This window comes from Haliotis rufescens, unplaced genomic scaffold (genome assembly GCF_023055435.1).
Source record: "Haliotis rufescens isolate VD_foot unplaced genomic scaffold, xgHalRufe1.0.p SCAF_2, whole genome shotgun sequence".
In the NCBI taxonomy this organism is placed as follows: Eukaryota; Metazoa; Mollusca; class Gastropoda; order Lepetellida; family Haliotidae; genus Haliotis; species Haliotis rufescens.
In genome coordinates this window covers 33,531,753-33,552,362 of record NW_025963890.1, presented here as the reverse complement: position 1 = coordinate 33,552,362, position 20,610 = coordinate 33,531,753, and the positions used below count along the sequence as shown (strand labels likewise).

The following is a 20,610-nucleotide window of genomic DNA, read 5'->3' as shown; positions in this document are numbered from 1 at the left end:
GACAGTTGTCAAGCTACTCATAATCGCCTGCTACATGACAATTACAAAGGAAGTAATCAAAATAGAAACTGTAGTGGTGCTGGAGTAACTGATAAAGGTATCTCTGGGAGTGGCACAGAGAACCTAACACAGACAACCACAATGTCTACTATGAAGACGCAATCTCATTTCTTAGAACCATTCCAGTTATACTGAAGAATGGGAAAAACAGATTAGTGGTCAATGCCTTGTTAGACAATGCAAGCACACAAACATACATCAATGAAGATGTTGCATCAGACCTTGGTCTTCAGGGTCAAACTAAATCTGTATCTGTTAACGTCCTTAACAGTAAAACAGAAACCTTTGACAGTATGTCTGTTGAATTTGGATTGGAAAGTATTGATGGCTCAGTTGACATGCAGATAGTAGCTTTATCAACTACTAAAGTCACTGGCAGCATGAAAGTGTTTGACTGGCAAAAATATGCACAGAAATGGTCTCATTTGAGGGACATACAGTTTCCCAACTTAGGTTCACGACCAATCGTTGACATACTGATAGGAATGGATTACCTGGAACTGCATTCCTCCCGTGGTGATGTCTGTGGTAGGACTGGAGAACCAGTGGCTAGACTCACACCTTTGGGGTGGACGTGTGTAGGGAATGTAACAGGGCTCCATGTTAAACGGACACAAGGAACAAGTACATTCTTCGTGAATAACGTTGATACTGAATACAGTGGGGAAAAGGACATGGATCTTTTGGTCCAACGATTTTGGGAAATAGAAAATGTTTCCAGTTCAATTCAAATCATGAGTGTGAATGATCAAATGGCTGCTGATTCTGTACAATCTTCTCTTCAGTACTGCAATGGTAGGCACAAGGTTGGGGTTGACAGCTGATGAACTTACTAGCAACTATGATATGGCTTTCAGTCGGTTGTTGAACATTGAAAAGAAGTTGTCCAAAGACAAAACCATTTCAGAGGCATATGATGATGTCATTGCACAATATATCAACAAAGGTTACATCAGGAAAGTGCCTGAAGAAGAAATTAAAGAAACAAAATGGTTCTTACCTCATTTTCCTGTCGTGAAACCAGATAGAACAACAACAAAAGTCAAAATAGTCTTTGACGCGTCGGCAAAATGTAACGGTTTGTCCTTGAATGATACAATTCATCATGGTCCTAAGTTACAAAATGATTTGTTTGAGATTTTGCTTCGCTTCAGGAAGCACCCAGTCGCGATTATTTGTGATATCGTTCTCATTTCAGATTCCTTTGGAGAAGTATGGACCAGAACCAAACACCTGATGTTTACGAATTTACCAGAGTTGTGTTTGGAATGAATTGTTCTCCTTTCTTGGCACAATATATTTCACAAGAACATGCCAGACATCACGAAAGAGAATTCCCTTTGGCTGCAGAAACGGTTCAGAAATCCACTTACACGGATGATAACATGGATTCAGTAGAAAATGATGGTCAGGCAATAGAACTCTATGAACAGCTAAATGCCTTATGGAGTTCAGCAGGTATGCATGCTAGAAAATGGGTTTCTAATTCAACACAGGTTCTAGACAACATTCCTCTTGAAGACAGGTTGAAGGAGATCAATATACACATGAAGGAGTTGCCTTCAGTTAAGGCTCTTGGTCTGACATGGAATGCAGAAAGTGATGACTTTCGTTTCTGTTACTATGTTCAAGACAACAGTTTTAGCATGACAAAAAGACACTTTTTGAGAGAAACTGCAAAACTCTTCGATCCCCTTGGCATTTTGGCACCTTTCATCATAAGGGCCAAAGTTATCCTCCAAGAAATATGGACAACAAGTGCTGGGTGGGATGAAGTTATCAACCCCCAATTAGAAAGCATGGCAGTGGTATCATGAAATAGAACTTCTTAGATTGATTCGGGTACCAAGATGCATTCAAGTGGCTTCTGCTATAGAAAATACAAGGCTGCACGTTTTCGCAGATGCTTCACAAGAAGCATATGGGGCTGTTGTATATGCAATCACTATGGACAAAGGTGAGGTGGTCTCAAGTAATCTCGTAGCTGCAAAGAGTCATGTGGCACCTCTTGAAGCAGTCAGTGTTCCAAGAATGGAATTGCTTGCAGCTGTCATTGGAGTTAAACTTCTCAATGCTGTTGTAAAGGCCTTGGCAATAACACCTGTCTGCAACACTTTGGTCTGATAGCTTAAATGTGTTGTGGTGGGTGAAAAGTCCGAGTAGAAGTTTCAAGTCATCTGTGGCAAATCGTGTTGGATACATCCATGAGAATACAAATCCTAGTCAGTGGAGGTAAGTTCCCTCACAACTGAACGCTGCAGATGTTGTCAGCAGAGGTGCTCAAGTTCAAACATTGGAGAACAGGAAATGGTTAAACGGTCCTGAATTCCTGACTTCAACAGAAAATGATTGGCCAAAACAAGTTGTTGACTTCAGTAACTATGAATTCCTCAGAGGGCAGTTACAATGTTGTGTGAAACAGATGAAGAAACACCATGGCGTTTAGAACCTTCTAGGTTTTCAAACTGGAAACGACTTTGCAGAGTTCTTGCATGGATTTTCAGATTCTTCAACAACTCTCGTATACCAACCTGTATCCGTAAAAAAGGTGATCTTGATCTTGAAGAAATTGAAGATGCTGAAATGAAACTGTTGACCAAAACACAGAAAGAGGCATTTTCTGAAGAATACAATGCCTTGGCTAAGGGTAAACCATTGCCCAAAACAAGTAAGATTCTATCTCTCAATCCAATGCTTGATGAAAATGGCCTCCTACGATCGGGTGGAAGATTGAAATATGCAAAGGTGTTATCTGCAGCTGCTAGGTTTCCCATTATACTTCCAAGACGAAATTGGGTAACAAAATTGATAGTCTAAGATTCTGGATTATTTCATCCAGGGAAGAGATTCGTGAGTGGGAGAGAGAATGTTCTTGGTGTCGACGCCTGAAGACAAAACCCACACATCACATCATGGCAGATCTTCCGGCAATTAGAGTGAAATGTTCGTTACGTGCATTTACTCAAGTTGGTGTTGACTTTGCTGGCCCATTTATCACCGTGCAAGGTAGAGGAAAACGTCGACAAAAGCGATACCTTTGTCTCTTTACATGTCTCTCAACACGAGCTGTACACTTAGAGATGGCATATGGACTTGACACAGAATCCTTTTTGAACGCTTTTTGCAGAATGGCACATAGACGTGGAATGCCAAAGGAAATCATTTCAGACAATGGCGCAAATTTTGTTGGAGCTGCAAAAGAGTTGAAGGTTCTTGTGTCAGAACTGGACTCAGATGTAGTAAAAACCTCACTAACAAATAAAGGAGTTATTTGGACATTCAATCCTCCTCATGCTCCTCACTTTGGTGGTGTCTTTGAGTCCATGATTAAGTCGGCTAAACGCGCTATCTTTGCAATATTGAGCGCTGGAGATGTTACTGATGAGGAGTTAATGACTGCCTTCACAGGTGCAGAAGCTCTTATTAACTCTCAACCATTGACTTACCAGAGTGCCCATCCACAAGATGAGACACCTTTGAAACCAAACCATTTCCTTCATGGACAGATGGGAGGAGAATTCGCTCCAGAAATTGATTCATCATTCACTCCAAGGAGGAGATGGAGACAAGTCCAAGGGCTTGTGAGACATGTGTGGAGACGTTGGATGAGAGAATGGTTGCCAACTCTCAATGTCAGGAAAAAATGGTTCACTCCAACCAAAGACTTTAGAGTTGATGACGTTGTGATTGTCGTGTCTCCGAATACACCTTGTGGTTGTTGGCCCCTTGGCAGGATAGTGAAGATATTTCCTGGACAGGATGGTCACGTTAGAGTTGTGGAGGTTCAAGTTGGACAATCAAAACTTACGAGACCTGTGACAAAGATTTGTCCTTTAGAATGGAACAGTGATACAGAGAATTAATGTTCCAGTACAATGAGGCTGCCAAAGTAGAAGATTTAGCATATCAGATCAGTATTTCTTGTACATAGTGAACATAGTGGACTTATGATCGGAATTGTTAGTTCATTGGGTTGTTAGTTCGACTTCGTGTTAAAATTTATTGGTAGTAGTTGATAGACATTGGTCTATCATCAAGAGGGGGTATGTTGTGGAGAGAATATAAATAAAAGAAAACAAACATTGTTTCAGTTCATGTTACATGAACATGAGCACAAACGCCACATGCTTCGCGGAAATCAGATTGTGGCATTCGTTTCACGTGCAGAAAATGAATGCTGACACGTGATGCATTGCAATCGTCAGTGCAGGCTTTTCGTTCGTTGGAGCAAGACACACTTTACGGTTGTTGACCAATATTCGTGGTCTTTATAGGAACTAGTTATTGTTGGACCAATATTCGTGGTCTTGGTATAAATTAGATGGGACAATATTCGTGGTCTTGGTATATACTAGATGGGACAATATTCGTGGCCCTTAGAAACGTAAAGTGTGTACTTGCTCCTATAGTAAATTATTCATTTCTGCATTCTAGGTCATGGACATTGCATAGTTTTCTTTTTTTTCATTAAGAAGAGAATCACGTTTAGTTCCCCACATATAATATAAAGAGAATCACGTTTAGTTACCCATTCTGTCATAGAAAGAGAATCACGTTTAGTTCCCCATTAATCGTACCATTCCAGTGGAGTAGAAAAGACGGAAGGTATACACATGAACGTCGTTGCCTTCCACTGCGCAACAAACATTGGTAGCAGAGCCTACGCAACAAATATGAATATGTGATTAGTATTCCTTACAAATTTCCCATTTTCAGAGAAAGAAAAAAGAAGTACAGCATGATGAAGATCGGAAGTGGTGTGGACCTTGACTTTGTGAAACTTCAGCAGGCACAGGTGGGTAGATGCAACTCTGTGATGGAAGCTGCCACAAAACATTGGAGTTAACATGTAAATGGCATACATTGCTGCAAGGAGAGGTCAAGAGATATGTCCAGTTAAATGCAGATAATCCAGACGTTATTACACTGTGAACTGATGTGTAATTTAAGCTGATGTTGCCTGAGACAAAGGCGGCAAATGGTTACTTTGCTACCTTACCTTAAACTGAACTCTTTCTTCAGTCCTTGTCAAAATTTAATTGTAAATACATTCAATGCAAACCAAGTAATTGAAAAAAATGCCCGACTGTCATGACTACAGTAGATTACTTGTGTCTGTCAGTAGTGAAGCGGTGTGACCTAGATGGCTCGTCATTTTCCTTACTGAACATGCTTAAGTTCTGTATCTTCGTATGTGAAACATGGAAAAATGTCTTGGCATCATTGTTTCCTCTTCAGACTTCAGTGAGGATAGAGAGAGAAAACAACTTCAAGGAATTTAAGAGTGCTTATGACATTGACACCATGCCCAAGTTTGGCGCTGGGAGTGAGTTTGGTCGGGAACAGAAGGAGGAAGCACGGAGGAAGAAGTATGGGATCAGAGTGAAGAAGTATAACCCGGAGGACCAGCCATGGATGCTGAAGATAGGCCAGGGAAAAAATATGAAGAAGTAGGTTGTTTTCAGGTCCAAATATCAAACTGGTTTATTTTCCTTTACCCTATAAACCCAGAGCAGGACACCTGTATTGTATATCAGTGTTTGAAATAATTTAAAAACCCAACAAGACAGTCGGGCAGGTGACCCATAAATGTTGCCTGCCCATCTTCAAAGTTATTAAAATTGAAAAATCACAAATGATAGGAGACAAATCGCATCATGATTCAGTTAAGAATATATGACAAGTTATTATAAACTGAATACGTAAATAGTCTTAAATTATCTAACAGACAGTCGGGCAGGTCGAGGAAAATTTCATGCAGCCCAAAAGAAATGTTACCAGCCACAGGCAGGTGGGCAAGCAGGCAGTTATTTCGGACACTGTTGTATACAATTGTATTACACTGTTCCTTGCCTGATAATTTTTTTGGACTGATGAGATTAGGGCATCTTAACAACTATTTAGTTCTGTTAACAGATTAAGGAAATGAAAACATCACACAAGAGTGTCGGACTTGTTATCTAACTGAGTATTCTCTTTCAGATTAAATCCTCCTTGGGGCACTTATTGCATTTTCCTGGCTCAAGAAAATCTACATGACATAGTTGTAACCATTTTCCTTAATAAAAAATGTTACCACACAAAAAACTTCGTTTTTGTATGATATACAACCACCCTTATGGTGCCTCACCCTCCACGGCGCGTCACGCCAAGGGAAGCAACTCTCACCCAAATCACTTTCCTTATGTCATCTGACTAAGACAGACGTGCCTGTTTTTTTCAAGACTTACAAAAGTACAAGATTATCGTTCGAACAAGAACCATGGCTGACCAAACTGTATGTATGGTACATTTCTTTCATGCAAAGGCGTAATATCTCGCATTGTAAAGTTATAGAGTTGTAATTATGTGACACGTGTACGATACCTTTGAACAAAGGCCATCGTGGCGTCCATATTGTAGGGCCACGTATAATACATGTAACACCAGGGCCATTAAAAACGGCTTGGGGTTTTTAATGTTATATCATCGGGCTTTGGCCTACAATCTTTTCTTTTACATAAACCCAAGGTGGTGTGTTAATTATTTTAAATTACACTTACCTTTTTTACGTTTTTTTTAGACCTTCGCGCGTAACACGCCCACTTTGGTGTTATAATTATACTACGACATTGACTATTAGTATCGCGTTACCAATCGCATTCTAAATTACGCCTTTGCTTCTAGTTTCACAATTTATGCACGTATCTTTCCGATCTTTCAATCGCACTGATACACTTTATTACCCTTCCCGCCCAACTCCAAAGTTACAGTCTTTTTTACAGACCTTCAAACTGTGTACGGGGTGTTCGGCATCCATTCCCCCCCAAGACAGGCATGATACTTGCCTCAAGTATCTGGCGGAAGACGGGCATGACGATGGGTCATGCCCGATCTGTATTGCTTTCACGCCCCTGGCTCAGAAAAAGAGACAAGTGGATCTCTTGCACTTTAAGGGTCTCTTGTGGGCGGGGGTGGATATAAGATTGGCAAAGACCGTCCTCCCCCCCTCTGCACCCTCTCCTGCACCGTCTTTGGGGGACATCTCTGCCTTGTTGAGGTCGCAGATGGCGTCGATGATGGAGGAGGTAAAGTCTCAGCTCCGAGAGGAGATGCGGACCGAGCCTTCCCCGTTGTCGGCGCTGGACACGGCTTTGAGACCTCGTGATATGCCCGGCGTCGGCCGAGGCAGGCCATTTGGTCTCGGGGACGATCTCAGACCGCCTTCCGGGGGACGCTTTTGCTCCTAGCAAGGCGCCCCAGGTGCGGCTCCGTGTTCTATCCTCACTGGTGCATAAAGTCATCAACCCTCTGTTGTTGGGTGCCCGCAGGAAGTTCGACCTGCCCGAACTTATGAAGCGGTACCCGTTAGCAGAGGATGGTGACTTTGAGGTACCGGTGGTGAATGAATGCATCTGGACCTCCGTTACCCAGGGGGGGTCTTCGACCCCCAACTTGACTAAGGTAAAGCAGGGCCGGCGGTTGCCCCCCTTTCCCGCGTGCGGTGCGGAGTTGAAGGCTGCTTACGTATGCTTTGAGGAGCAATATCGTAATGCATGCCAACAGCTCCGTGTGACCGTACACTCCGCATATCTGTCGGCAGTACAGAGGGAGTTAGCGGGAGAGGGGCCAGCCGACTCTTCGGGGTTGGCCGCGCAACTTACGGAAGTTCATAGTCATCTTGTGAGGGACGCTATTCATAGCTGTGCCTCGCAGATGATGTGCGCAGTCATGGGCATGCGCAGGCTGGGGATGTCGGTATCCAAATACTCGGCTTCCACACGCCAGGATCTACTTGCTTTGCCATATAAGATGGGTGCCACCCTCTTCCCTGGGGCTCAGCAGGTGGTCCGAGAGGCCGCACAATTGTATGCCTCCATCAAGGATTCTAAGGCCTTGTTGGAGGTACCATGCGTTAAACCGCGTAAGCTGACCTCTCCACTTGACTTCTCCTATGCTGACGTGCTTGGTCAGAAGTCCGCACCTGCTTGGAAGCAGCCGCTTCCTTCAGGTAAGGGCGCCGGGAGGAGCAAGAGAGGCAGGGGCCAGGGCAAGGCAGCTGGTCGAGGCCAGCAGCTTTTTCGCGGGGCCTGGGAACCATCGGGTTCCCATTAGTGCCTGAAGTGCCCCGGGCGGACCCACAGTCGCAAGTTATCGAACTGCCGACAGCCGGGGTCCACTGCCTCAAGCCGGATGTCCCCATAGGCGGCGGACTGGCTCTATTGCTGAAGGAATGGGAGACAGTCACATCCAATCCCTGGATCCTGTCAACTCTAAGGGATGGCCATTTGCCTCGGTGGAAACATCATCCGCCCCCCTTCTCCGGGATAAAGCACACTCCGGTGCCTGCTACTTGAGAAGGCTGCTATCGAACCGGTTCCCGTGGGACAGGAAAGCGAGGGCTTCTACTCGACATATTTCCTAGTCACCAAAACAGACGGAGGGTTCAAGCCTATTTTCAATCTGAGAAGGCTGAACAAACTTATAGGGGTACCGTCCTTCAGGATGGAGACACTGCGCTCGGTGATCTCAGCTGTCAAGACAGGAGAATGGCTAACATCAACAGACCTAAAAGACGTCTATCTCCACGTACCCATACACCCCGAGTTCAAGAAATACCTGAGGTTTTCTTTCGACGGGAGGTGTTATCAGTTCAGGGTTCTACCATTCGGGATCTCCACGGCCCTGAGGGTGTTCACCAAGCTGATGTTGATTCCCGCCCAAGTGGCCAGATCAAAAGGTAGGTTCTGCCATCCGTACCTCGACGACTGGTTACTAAGAGCTCTATCGCAATCCCTGAGTCAGATAGCTACACAAGAAGTGATAGACATTCTGATCACTCTAGGGTGGATAGTCAATCTCAAGAAGATCTGAGCCCTACTCAGAATCTAGTCTTCCTAGGGGCGAATTTCAACACAGTGAGCGGACTTGTATCTCTGTCACAAGATCGCATTACCAAGGTCAGAAGTGTTACTTCCCAGTTCCTTCTGTCCGAAAGTCACACTGCTCGTACATGGCTCCAGTTACTGGGCAACATGGCGGCAACAGTGGATGTGGTTTGGCGGGCGCGCTTGAGAATGAGACCCATTCAACAAGCGCTCCTTCGACTTTGGGTGAACTTGGAAGATCTCGAGACTATTCTCGAGACTCCGCAGTGGCTCAATGCACACCTTCAGTGGTGGACCGAGGTCGGGAATCTGTCCCGGGGGCTCCGCCTCGACACTCCCGTTCCGTCTCTCACAGTTCAAACAGATGCATCACTCTCCGGCTGGGTAGGCGTTCTGAACGATCACACTGCCTCGGGACTATGGTCCCAGCAGGAGATCAAACTGCATATTAATGTGCTAGAACTGAGAGCGGTCAGGTTGGTGTTCCAACGCTTCCTGGATCTGCCTCGTGGCCAAGTGGTTCGTCTAGAGATGGAAACCAAACGGCGATGACTTACATTCGGAAGCAGGGGGGAACGGTGTCTCCGTCGCTTCTCCAAGAGATGTGGCAGTTCCTACTATGGTACGACTCACACATTATCAGGGTGCTACCTGTTTATCTCACGAGTGGAGGCTCGACCCGGGGATATTCAGGATTATCTCCCAGTTATACGGGTCGTTCCAGGTGGATCCGTTTGCGTCTGGGGTGAATCACCAGACACCAACGTTCTGCTCCTGAGTCCCCGACCCGAGGTCGGTGGCACTGGACACCTTCCAGCTAGATTGGACGGACAGAATTCTGTGGGCATTCCCCCCAGTACCTCTGACTTCCAAGGTCGTGTCTCAGCTAGCCACTCAGCCTGCACGACTACTTGTGCTCCTGGCACCCCTTTGGTCTGCGCAGAGTTGGTTTCCAGTAATACTCAGGTTTCTGGCTCAGCCTCCTGTTCTATTACCTTTATGACTGGACCTCCTATCCCAGAACGGGGCACTCCACCCGAATCCCAGGATTCAGTGGGTGGCTTGGCCAATGTCAGGAATCGCCTCCAGAAGAGCGGTATTCCTGCACGAGTTGCAGACACAATACTGGCTTTTCGCGGAGGGATTTGACAAACGTTCAGTACGAGGATAGATGGGCCTGCTATGCACGCTGGTGTGTCTATGGAGGGATTGCAGATCCCTTTTCTGCAGATCTCGTAGCCGTGCTTGAGTTCCTCCAGTCACGACTAGATGACGGCCTGGCCGCATCGACAGTCCGGGGGTACTCTACAGCTATCGCAGCCTTTCACGTCCCTGTCGACGGGGCACTTCTGGGTGCGCACCCATTAGTGCAGCGCTTTTTAGCAGGTGTGGACAGGATCCGACCGCCTGTCCGGCGGATCAGTCCCCCTTGGAACTTGTCAATCGTTCCTGATTGGCTGTCCGGTCCTTCCTTTCAGGATCTGTCGTCTCTCTCTCTTCAGCTGTTGAGCTGGAAGATGGCGTTCCTTGTGGCGGTAATGTCCGGCGACATTCATGCAATGTCAGCCGATCCCGAACTAACTGTCTTTCACCGGGACAGGGTCAGTATTCACCTGCCGGACTCTTACCGTCCTAAGGTCGCACATGCCTTCCACGTGATGGCTCCTATTGAGCTACCTGCTCTTTCACAGCCTTCCTCGTCGGGGACCACTGCTCATCTCTTGGATGTCCGAAGGGACCCTCAAGAACTAAGGGTATCCGTAAGGATAACCAACTATTTTGCTGTTATGGCGAAGGAAGGCTGGTTCACCTGCGAGCAAACTATCTCGCGGTGGATAGTGTCTACTATCGTGGTCTACTATCTGTACTTCGTACACCCTTCAAGGCAGGGACCCCCCTACCAAGTTGAAGGCTCATTCAGTTAGAGCAGTGGCTACGTCACAAGCGTACGCCACGGCTCTGCCCATTGAGGAGATCTGCTCCGCTGCTATTTGGAGCCAGCCGAGCACGTTCATCAAACATTACCAACACTCAAGCGAGCGTGCTCGGTTTGGTCAGTCAGTTCTCTGAACTGGGCAAAGTTCTGCATCTCTAGCCGGTTGAGCCTTCGAGATTTTAGACAGCCCGGACCGGTTATAAAACTGCTCAGTAACGGTCCAGATTATATCTTCTACGGTCGATAAAAATACCAGTCCTTAATACTCGATAATAATCGTATTTGCACACGCACTCCTTCGATTTACGGGGCACCTCTGGCCTAGCTCTGCGCGGGTTTATAGTCTCTTGTGATCTGCGCCCCTATATCCCTTGTTCAAAAAAGTGTGTGTGTGTGTGTGTGTGTGTGTGTGTGTGTGTGTGTGTGTGTGTGTCTCGAGTTCTCGATATGATAAGCCACAAAGAATGGCTCTTTTCATTGTGTATGGTCGACCACGCCCTGTCTCTAGCCCCTGCCTTTCGACGGTGGTGCCTCACGATAAGGTTGGTTCCATTTATTGAACTCTTGTTTATTCTTTGATCAAATAATAATCAAAATACAATGTATTTATGCACGCTTGTTGCTGACAGATGCCACTTCCTGGATTATCTTTAGCAGTCTATCTTGATGCAATAAGTGCCCCAAGGAGGATTTAATCTGAAAGAGAATTTTACAAACCTGTAGAGGTTATGAATTTTCTGATGAAATCCTCTTTGGGGCACGGCCACCCACCTCCCCACATTCCGTCAGCATTAGACATATGGAAAGTGATTTGGGTGAGAGTTGCTTCCCTTGGCGTGACAAGCCGTGGAGGGTGAGGCACCATAAGGGTGGTCGTATATCATACAAAAACGAAGTTTTTTGTGTGGTAACATTTTTTATTAAGGAAAATGGTTACAACTATGTCATGTATTTTTTCTTGAGCCAAGAAAATGCAATGAGTGCCCCAAGGAGGATTTCATCAGAGAATTCATAACCTCTACAGGTTTGTAAAAAATTTCTATATAAATTGTGCAAAGCAACTGATTGGTATCATTTCATAGCCATGACATTACTTATTATTATCATCTTGTCTATGTTATGTGTTACAGTGCAAGTCTCATGGGTAGGCACAACTTTGCAGACCTGGATACATAATAACATTGTTAATTCAAATGTCATATTCAAAACATCAAAAGCGGCGTGTAGATCAGGTTAATTTAAACTTATCCTATCTCACACTATGCTATTCTCCTTATTCTTCGTTCGTGGTGTGGAAATGTCAAGAACGGTTTCCAGCTTAAAAAAACAACTCGCCCCTACACATCCCATACATCACTAGAGTCACCACTGTAATCATGGGTCATGCACCACTGCAGTCCTGTGCGATGTGACCCCTTGCAATCTGATTACCTGACATTGCCTGTACCCTTATTCTCTTTCGTATCGCCTGGTGGTTAGGACGTTCATAAACAGAGGATATATGTTTTACCTTACCTGACACTACACAGTGCTTTAGCTTCCCTACCTTATACAAACAGACAGTACTGGAATGAAGAGACAGTTTAAACAGACTACAGCCCGTGCCTAGGCATCCATGAGTTATCTCCCTTGGCCCCCACTCCTCATACTCTTCTCTGTCTGCCTCACGGACAGACATACTCAGGAACAGAGTTCTACTTACCTTGTAATATTGTCTTCAACATTCGTCTTCAGGTGGTGTTACCCCCATATATCTTTTCCATGCTTGATAATATCTGCTCGTTTGCGGTTTACAGCTTGTAATTAGAATTTTATTCTGGCTGCGTAACTCTGCGCGTTTTGCGCCTTGGTCACCATATTTAACTTTGTGCGTCTCGTGTTTACAAGATAGCACGTTAATGTACCTTTTGCTATAGTTTTCTTAAAGTATTGGTGAATCTCACATTTATTTTGTTGATTATGACTTTCTATTGACATAATTCCTATTACTTAGGCGTATTATGTTTTAGAATTGCTCCCAGTCGCGCTTCACACTGTGTTAGCTTGTGTGTTTGTGCGCTTTGTTCACATATTGTCCAATAACATGTTTTGCTTCATATGTGATTCTGCTCATTACACTTATGCGCTGTTTACATTTTTTGCAGAATGTATTCTATGCGTTGTGCTTTATGTAAAAGGCCCTCATCAGCTTTGCCCCTACTGCAAGCCTGCATGCTCGTTTGATCATCGCTGCTCTGTTTGCACTCTTATGTCAATTACAGACTTGAATTCTTACAGAAAGGCTCTTTTTCGTGGCCAGAAACAACTTGCTTTTAGGAGGAAGATGCCTGATACTTGCCGCCACCAATCTCTCCCTCTCCATCGAATCCGGCCCCTCCGACTTCGGATCCGACTATGCCAACGATGGTTCCTTCAGATGCTCCTCCCCAATCTATGCCATCTGCGTTGCTTGATTTTATGAATCCTACAGCGATTCGTGCTTTTTTGGAGCAACTACTTCAGCATCGTCCAGACGACCTGCTTTTGCACTCCGTCAGCTCGGATCTTGCCAGCTCCCACCAGTCGCCGGGTCGTCGTTCCCTGGCCTCATCCGTTACTTTCGTCACGCCGTTCTTCTGGTCTCTGTAGCTGAACTCATACTCCTGACGACTCCACTGCTGCCTCCACTTAAGTCAAGCGCCGTCGACAGCTATCGTCGGATCATCATCAGCCGGCAGCGGACCATCGCCTCGTTTCATCGAATCGTCGTCAGCTGTCGTCGGGCCATCGCCAGCTGTCGCCAGGCCATCGCCAGAGATTGCCAGACCGTCGCCAGCAACAGCCAGCATTCACCAGGCCGTCACCAGCGCTCGCCGGATCGCCAGCTATCACCAGGCCGTCACCAGCGCTCGCAGGATCGTTGCCAGCTTTCGTCTGACTTTTGCCAGCCACGTAGGTGGCCGTACAGTCGCCAGGACACCTTTTTGTCTCGCCGACCATTACCTACTCAACATCTGTCTTCTAGCGTCCCGGCACAGAACGCCAGACATCTGGACTCCTCCCTTCCGTCACCTCACCACCCTTCGGATGATGAACAACATTTTGTCCCGGACTACAATGAAGCGTCACCAGCCAAGTCTCTCATTCCTATGCCGGCTTGGGTTGTAGATCATCTCCCATGTGCTTCACCTGGGCATGGCTCCTCCCCCCAGGTGGAGCACAAAATTTTGGAGTCGGATGAAGTTTTCCTTCCACGTGACCAGTTGGTGGCTGATGTGGCAAGGTCCTTAGACACTGCCTTTACGACACTGCCTGTCCAGCCATCAATTCAAGTACCGAGATTCCGTACGTACAGATGCTCGTAGGCTCCTCTCGGCCCAGTACCTGGATTCTGATGACAGATTCACAAATTGGTAGAATGGACGCCGCGCTCCGTCACTTTCTTTATCCACTGTTGGCGGTGGCTTCTGCCAACTTGGCCATCTAGAACTGCTTGGACAAGAATCCATCAGAGGCCAATGACCAGCTCCTCCCTGTCCTGGATTGGCAACAGAGTCAACTGGTACACATTCACCATCGCAAGACTTTCTGCTCTGTTCAAGCAGTCCTCCTGGGATCCGTTGTTCAAGAAGCAACTGATGCGCCAACCTTGGTCTGGGTCGGCGCTCTTCAACGGCCAGATCCCAACTGTTGCTAACGAGTCCCAGAGTTGGGATACTCATCAACAACAGTTTCGACTCCTTAACAACATGGACCATCTCATTTCTTCACAACAATCTCAGCAGAGAAAATCTTATGTTGGGTAGAGAACCAGTTTGAAGCGGTTTTTCGGCCCTAACGCCAGTCCCCCAGAAAAGATCGGTCCTCCAAGCCTCTCCACCGAGATCGCTTTTCCGGCGGGGACCGGCGACGGAAGTGACTTTCTTCAGACGCCCGACAACTGGCAACTCCCTCCGCCAGTTGTCCCTGTTCATCTGTCTCCAGTAGCAGGGAGACTTCAGACCTACTGGAGGAATTGGCAGCTGTTCCAGGATCCGTTTGTTACCCAGATCCCCTGCTACGGTTACCGCCTGCCGTTCCTCCTCTGACTACTACTCCCTTGGAACCTCTATATCGGCGATGTGCCAGATCTTCAAGCCAATATCAATCTACAGATTGCCAAGAATGCAGTGGATCTCCTGGACACCGATTCTATCTCTCCAGGGTTTTATTCTCCAGTCTTCCTGGTGCCCAAGAAGGGTTCGTCCAAACTTCGAATGATCCACAATCTGGCACTATTCAACCTCCATTATCTCGCGCCTCCGCAACATTTCCAGATGATCTCCATCCGGTCTCTGTGCCACCTCCTTCAACCGATGGACTACCTCATCAGTCTGTATCTCCAGGATGCCTACCTGCGCGTTCCCATTCAGACAACACATCGTCGTTTCCTCCGCTTCATCTTCCGGGCCAGCACTTTCAGTGGAAAGTGCTCCCATTTGGCATTTCCACGGCTCTGTGGTTATTCACACGTATAACCCATCCCATCAGTGCGTTCCTTCACCGCAGTGGGATTCGGTTCAGAGCCTACATTGATGACTGCATCCTCGGTCATGGCGTCAATCAAACCTTGATTCTTCAGCGCGATTTCACCCTTCGCCTCCTCCATCGGTTGGGTTGGATCATCAACATGGAGAAATCGGATCTGACTCCCTCTCGCCATCTCACTTTCATAGGTGGTCTCTTTCTGACAGACCTCTCCTTGATACAAATTCCTCCGGATCGGTTCGCGGCAATCCAATCCGGGGTCAGGAGAGCCCTCTCTCAACCTCTCGATCTCCGCCAGTGGCAGAGCCTTCTTGGGCTGTTGACCTCAGCTCAGGATCTAACGTCCAGGGGTCGTCTTCAACTGCGTCCCCTTCAACGGTTTCTCATGCCATTTCTGTGCTCAGACCTGTAGGCCCCCCTTCTTCCTCTGCAAAGGGAATTACGTCCGTTCCTGGAGTGGTGGCTAGTCCCATCAAACGTCTTGAGTGGTTCCTCTATGACAAGCTTCGAGGCCACTCACCACCTCTTCATGGACCCATCTCTACAAGGATGGGGCGCCCACCTTCTCCAGGAAACCGCTTCTGGTCTTTGGACTCCTTCGGAACGTGCGTGGCACATCAACAATCTGGAGTTGGAGGCAGTCATTCGGGCGATTCCTCATTGGCCTTAGATCCTCCACAACAGCTGTCTCATGGTCGCCTCAGACAACTTCGTGGTGGTGTATTACATCAGCAGGCAAGGGTCGACTCGATCTACTTCTCTCCTGGAGCAGATCTTTCGCTTGTTTCATCTGGCCGACAGTCTCCCTTTTCTGATACGAGCCCGTCACATTCCAGGTTGTCGCAACGTCTTAGCCGACTCCCTGTCAAGACCTGATCGTCCGTGCCCCACAGAGTGGATGCTACACCCGGAAGCCTTCCGGTTCTTGGGAGGTAGACGGCGTCGCTCTGTCCTGGGTCGGCCTAAGCGCGTACGCTTTTCCGCCCCCGAATTCTTCTCCCCCAGGTCATTCAGAAGGTGGCCTGGACCTGTCCTCTGGATCGGCTTTTGGTCGTGCCTTATTGGCCGTCCTGGATTTGGTTTCCAAAGCTCCTTCAGCTCGCAGGAGAACCCTGTTGCATCTCCTGTCGTGGCCAAATCTGCTGCTCAATCCTCACACCAGACAACCGCATCCAGAGCCTGTTTTTCCCCCTCTTTTTGAGCCAGACACGGAATACCTTGCATTTACCCTCTCTCAAGCATAGTTCTCTCTACCGTCAGACCTCCATTCTGTTCCGAGAAGGCTTGACCTGCATCTTATTCCCTTGCCTGCCGCTACTTTGCTGTCGCCTGCTGGGTTTCCTGCCGTACGTTTTTGCTGTGCTTCTTCAGTGTGCCTGGCGCTTCTCACGGTAAGCCCGCCTTCCATCAGTCGAATAAAGCACTGTGTAGCGTCAGGTAAGGTAAAACATGAGCATTTCTGATTAAATGCAATGTTTTTATACTTACCTGACGCTACACCTATAGGCCCAGCCGGACTCAGTCCTCCTCCTCCGCCTTACCGTTGGCGCCACTGTGTCCTCTACGTCTGATGTCATCCTGTGAAGGATATGAGGAATGGGGGCCAAGGGGGATAACTCGTGGATGCCTTGGCAAGGGCTGTAGTCTGTTTAAACTGTGTCTTCATTCCAGTACTGTCTGTTTGTATAAGGTAGGGAAGCTAAAGCACTGTGTAGCATCAGGTAAGTATAAAAACATTGTATTTAATCAGAAATGCTCATATACTATACTCCATATATGGTCATTGTAGGAGGAGATGTCCCAAGTTACACGCTTGATCGCTCAACAACCCCTCCCTCCATTCACGGTCAGAGTCATAGCAACTTTACAGATTTAATACTTAAGCATGTTTAGGGCATAATCACAAATACTTGACCAAAATTTAATTTACAATACAAAAATTGCGTAAAATTGCCTGACAAAAAATGACAGGCAAAATCTTCCATCAACAAAAAATCTGGGGTTTGACATGCTGAGCAGTTTCAATGATCGGCCGGTGCCCAACCTACCTCCTTTAGCCTCTGATTTTTTAATCACATTACGGGGCTTTTTCTGTCTGCTCATCCATTTGATTACTGTGTCCACAACTTATGCCATTGTGTGAAATAGGAGCAAGGGCAACAGCAGTTGGTTGATACATGGTATCCAAGGAGGATGTTAGTCATAAAAATTTAATTACAGACATTAATTGTTCTTTAATTATTCACAATGTCAAGATCAAAGGTTGTTTCACACACTCTACAATAATGGCAATGCTATTTATTTGGAATTAACAGAAATAGCAACACATCCTGATGTGTCCATATGACTGTCAACTCTTCACATCAGCCAATGAAAACAACTGTCACACACCGCTGCGCAAGTAACTTTAGGCCACGCCCCCAAATGTTTGGTTTTGGAATCCAGTTATGGAGCATGTGTTTTCAGCACTTTCACTTGGACATTTAAATGACTTATGACTTTTTTTTCTCTCCCTGGAAGTGACTTAATGTATCTAGGAAAATTGAAATTTGCAACAAAATCATGCTACTTGCACTTTAAGTATAATTCTTTGTATAAATACTCTTCTACATCCCTACATCTGAAAAGTCAGATGGCGTAAGAGCAAACCGATCCATGTTTAAGGATGGTGCACTTGTAGGCTGTGGAAACAATTGTGTTGTATTAGACTGGTGTTGCTTGAGTGTTTGTATCTATATTTCAGTTGTCTCTCAAGTTCATGTGATAGCATGTTGAAAAACTGTATGTGTTGCACAGATACAAGGGTGTGCGTGAGGGAACGATTGCTGACAACACATCATACTACATCTTCACAAAGTGTCCTGATGGAGCGTTTGAGGCAGTGCCGGTCGAGGAGTGGAACAATTACACCCCGCAGATCAGATACAAGTACCTCAACTCTGAGGAGGCAGAGGAAGAGTTTAGTCGGTCAGTAGTCTGGCCACTGTGTTGTTTTATCAGTCAGTTTCCTGGCCACTGTGTTGTTTTATCAGTCAGTTTCCTGGCCACTGTGTTGTTTTGTCAGTCAGTCTCCTGGCCACTGTGTTGTTTTGTCAGTCAGTCTCCTGGCCACTGTGTTGTTTTTTCAGTCAGTTTCCTGGCCACTGTGTTGTTTTGTCAGTCAGTTACCTGCCCACTGTGTTGTTTTGTCAGTCAGTTACCTGGCCACTGTGTTGTTTTGTCAGTCAGTTACCTGGCCACTGTGTTGTTTTGTCAGTCAGTCACCTGGCCACTGTGTTGTTTTGTCAGTCAGTTACCCGGCCACTGTGTTGTTTTGTCAGTCAGTCACCTGGCCACTGTGTTGTTTTGTCAGTCAGTCATGTGGCCACTGTGTTGTTTTGTCAGTCAGTCACCTGGCCACTGTGTTGTTTTGTCAGTCAGTCACCGGGCCACTGTGTTGTTTTGTCAGTCAGTCATGTGGCCACTGTGTTGTTTTGTCTGTCAGTCTTGGCCACTGTGTTGTTTATTCAGTCAGTCTCCTGGCCACTGTGTTGTTTTGTCAGTCACCTGGCCACTGTGTTGTTTTGTCGGTCAGTCACCTAGACACTAGGTTTAATCAGTCAGTTATCTGGTCAGTGTATGTAAGATGTTTTCAAGAAGTTTAAGCAGTGCCTGTAAAGGCGGCAGCATGATGTGCTTGTTCGAATTTGAGCGGCGCCACCGCTAGATGTCTGAGAGTTCATACATGATATGAGGTACGGGCAGCCCAGTTGTCTCAGGCGCCACAATTTGCTGAGCAGAGTTGCGGCCATTAGGCACGCCAGAAACCTATGATGGTTAGAATCCCTATTCGCCCCCATTATGTTTCTAGGTTTGTCAGCACCAGACATGTGCTCGTGGGTTTCACCAAAGTGGTAAACATCCGTGATTGCATCACTTTGGGCTTTCCTTCCACATTAAGCAGACATGCTGTGATATAACTGGAATGCTGTTCAAAGCAGCACTAAACCTAACTCACTCACTCATACCTGATATATCTCAAGGTCATTCAGTTTGAATCAGGCATCAAAAAAGCTACTGCACACGATAACTTGAGAATTTGAATTAAACTTAGTATACATGATCTCTTATATTCCACATCAGCATATCCAGACTCGATTATTTACAGACCGCCGTCATATTAGTGGAATATTGCCGAGTGCTGCGTTAAACAACAAACAAACAAACTTGTCATATGTCATGGCAGTATCAAATGTCAAGGTCAATTTTCAGGTCATTCACTTATGAAATGACTTGTGAATAGTTTCATTCAGGGAGTATTGTTTGTATGGTATGGAGGCTTCTTATGCAACAAGCCACGTTTTTGCATGTGATTGGATGTCGTTGAATGTCAAGGCCACTTGGTGGGAAGTAGATGCCCCAAAGGACTTGTGTATACATAATATCTTGAGCATTTGAATGGAATGCTGTATATACATGTATATAGTGTATATACACTATATATATAGTGATGCTATTAAACAGAAAGTACTCTTGACTTTGTTGTTAAGTTAGCTAAAAGCATAGTCTTTTCTGTTTCAAGGTTGTACTGCATTGGCTATGTGTTTTCGAAACTGGAAGTGATGTTGTATAACTGGAAGTACTTACAACATTGTTATTGAAGAAGCTAGAGTCTAGTAGATAGAGACTTTGCACTGCATTGTTACCAAATAAGCTCAGGCATAGGCTTTGTGTTTCAAAGTTTTGGGCTTTTGGCATGTGTATGGTCAAGTGTCACCTGATGTGGTTAAGAGGAAATATTCATGATATATGTCTCTGATGGTAAAGTTACGGGGCATTCATGAAATGGTCGCAGGGATTTAACTAGTCCTACTCAGAGGCAGATATTGGGCCCCAAATTATTCCTCAAATCTGCAGCAAATTATTCTTTTCCTAACTTGCCTGCCAAGGGCACTTAGTTTGGAATCCTGAATAAATCCCTGCATGTGAATGGGGCTGCTTCTGTTTTTGCATGTAATGAAAACACCTTTCTAGTATCTATCTATTTCAGGTCTACATCTGTACTTGACCCTGTAGAGCATGGCACAGAGCCTATTTTTTAAACTTTCCTGTAATTCTGAAATTTGCTAATTCTAGTTGGCCAGAATGGGTCTTTATCATTCATTGTACTTTCCAGATTAAGAAAAGTGAACTGGAGTGTTAAAACTTGGCAAATGAATATAAAGTTTCCAGTGCTCATTATTCCCCCACAGTTGTACCAGC

The 20,610-nt window shown here is 46.0% G+C and overlaps 1 protein-coding gene across 2 annotated transcripts in view; it reads left to right on the top strand.

The window, feature by feature from the left end:
* The window catches only part of LOC124117953 (general transcription factor IIF subunit 1-like), a 50,512-nt gene that overhangs the window by 22,040 nt on the left and 7,862 nt on the right, over positions 1–20,610 (top strand). For both annotated transcript variants that reach the window (XM_048399827.1, XM_046479980.2), the window contains exons 3-5: positions 4,777–4,855; positions 5,299–5,510; positions 18,166–18,336. In XM_048399827.1, the coding sequence (XP_048255784.1) occupies positions 4,777–4,855; positions 5,299–5,510; positions 18,166–18,336 (462 nt within the window). The remainder of the gene's footprint in view (positions 1–4,776; positions 4,856–5,298; positions 5,511–18,165; positions 18,337–20,610) is intronic.